The 1,382-nt window shown below is 58.4% G+C and overlaps 1 protein-coding gene across 1 annotated transcript in view; it reads left to right on the top strand.

The window, feature by feature from the left end:
- LMTK3 (lemur tyrosine kinase 3) overlaps positions 1–1,382 on the top strand; it is a 20,740-nt gene that overhangs the window by 2,097 nt on the left and 17,261 nt on the right. Inside the window, 3 exon segments of the mRNA XM_010849696.1 lie at positions 215–348; positions 614–764; positions 1,258–1,334. Of these exon segments, the coding sequence (XP_010847998.1) occupies positions 215–348; positions 614–764; positions 1,258–1,334 (362 nt within the window).

Here is a 1,382-nt window from a genome sequence, read left to right as displayed (position 1 = left end):
CGAGAGGAGGGACCCCACCCCCAACCCAACCACTTAAGAAGGCCCCAAACTACAACTCCCACAATGCCCCGAGCCATCCGGCTCCTCTGCCAAGGGGCCCCTGGGTGCAGAGCATCATGGGAGCTGTAGTCAAGACTAACTGGACGGGGAGGGGCAAGGAATCGGGGAGCCAGGGGCGTGAAGACGCGAGCCCAGCCCAGCCCTGTCCCCACAGACGGATTCGCCCTGGGCCGGGCGCCTCTGGCTCCTCCCTATGCCGTGGTCCTCATCTCCTGCTCTGGCCTGCTGGCCTTCATCTTCCTCCTCCTCACCTGTCTGTGCTGCAAACGGGGCGATGTCGGCTTCAAGGTGAGGTGCACGAGGGAAGTTAAGGTGGGGAGGAACACTTCAGCAAGGCCTTTCCTCCGCTAACCCCCCACCCCCACCACCGGGGGAGCCGGGCAGTGAGTCTGAGAGCCCTTCAGGCCTGAAGTTACAGCAAGATCCAACTCCGGATGGGAATTGGACTGGGATTGGAGGACATTTGGCAGAAAGGTGGGGATAATATTGATTAGAAGGACCATGATGTCTCTCACTGCTGTGTTCTCCCACCTCTCACCCCTCCTGGCCCCAGGAGTTTGAGAACCCTGAAGGGGAGGATTGCTCCGGGGAGTACACCCCTCCCGCTGAGGAGACTTCCTCCTCACAGTCACTGCCTGACGTCTACATTCTCCCCCTGGCTGAGGTCTCGCTGCCAATGCCTGCCCCGCAGCCATCACACTCAGGTATGGCCCTGCACCTTGACTGGAATCCCGTAGCCCCCCAATTCAGGGTGGGAGGAGCTGACAGCCCTCCCTCAGAGAATCAAAGGGAAAGGCAGAGGTGGGAGCCTTGGAATCTTGGAAGCAGCGTGAAGCAACTCCAAGATCATCTTGGTGGAAGCCGTTGCTTAACCCCAAACCAGATTTGGAGATTCTTGCAGAGCAATCCATGATGAGGTCAGCCTAGATCTTAATGCCAGAGGCAGAGCCAATGGCAGGCTGAAGTTAAGTCATAGGATCTTGGGACACCAAAGGGAAGAACGGATTGGACACTAGAAACTTGGGGGGCAGCCAATGAGGAGACTGAGATCTCTTCATGGAATGTTGGGGCAGCCAATGAAAAGAGATTTGTTGTGTCTGCTTTGACCCCGGTCCCCACTGAGGTAGGGGATGTTGGTGGCACTTGGGAGGGGAGAGAGGCTCAGGTGCCTCCCCTTTTTACTGTCCCCCACGCCAGACATGACCACCCCCCTGGGCCTTAGCCGCCAGCACCTCAGCTACCTACAGGAGATTGGGAGTGGCTGGTTTGGGAAGGTAAGTAAGTGGGGCTGGGGTGGGAGGTGGGGGCTCTACACAATCCAG

Source organism: Bison bison, unplaced genomic scaffold, assembly GCF_000754665.1.
Source record: "Bison bison bison isolate TAMUID 2011002044 unplaced genomic scaffold, Bison_UMD1.0 scf7180017864285, whole genome shotgun sequence".
Lineage (NCBI taxonomy): Eukaryota > Metazoa > Chordata > Mammalia > Artiodactyla > Bovidae > Bison > Bison bison.
Note: the sequence above shows the minus strand (reverse complement) of the source record. Positions and strands in the feature narration are given on the sequence as shown.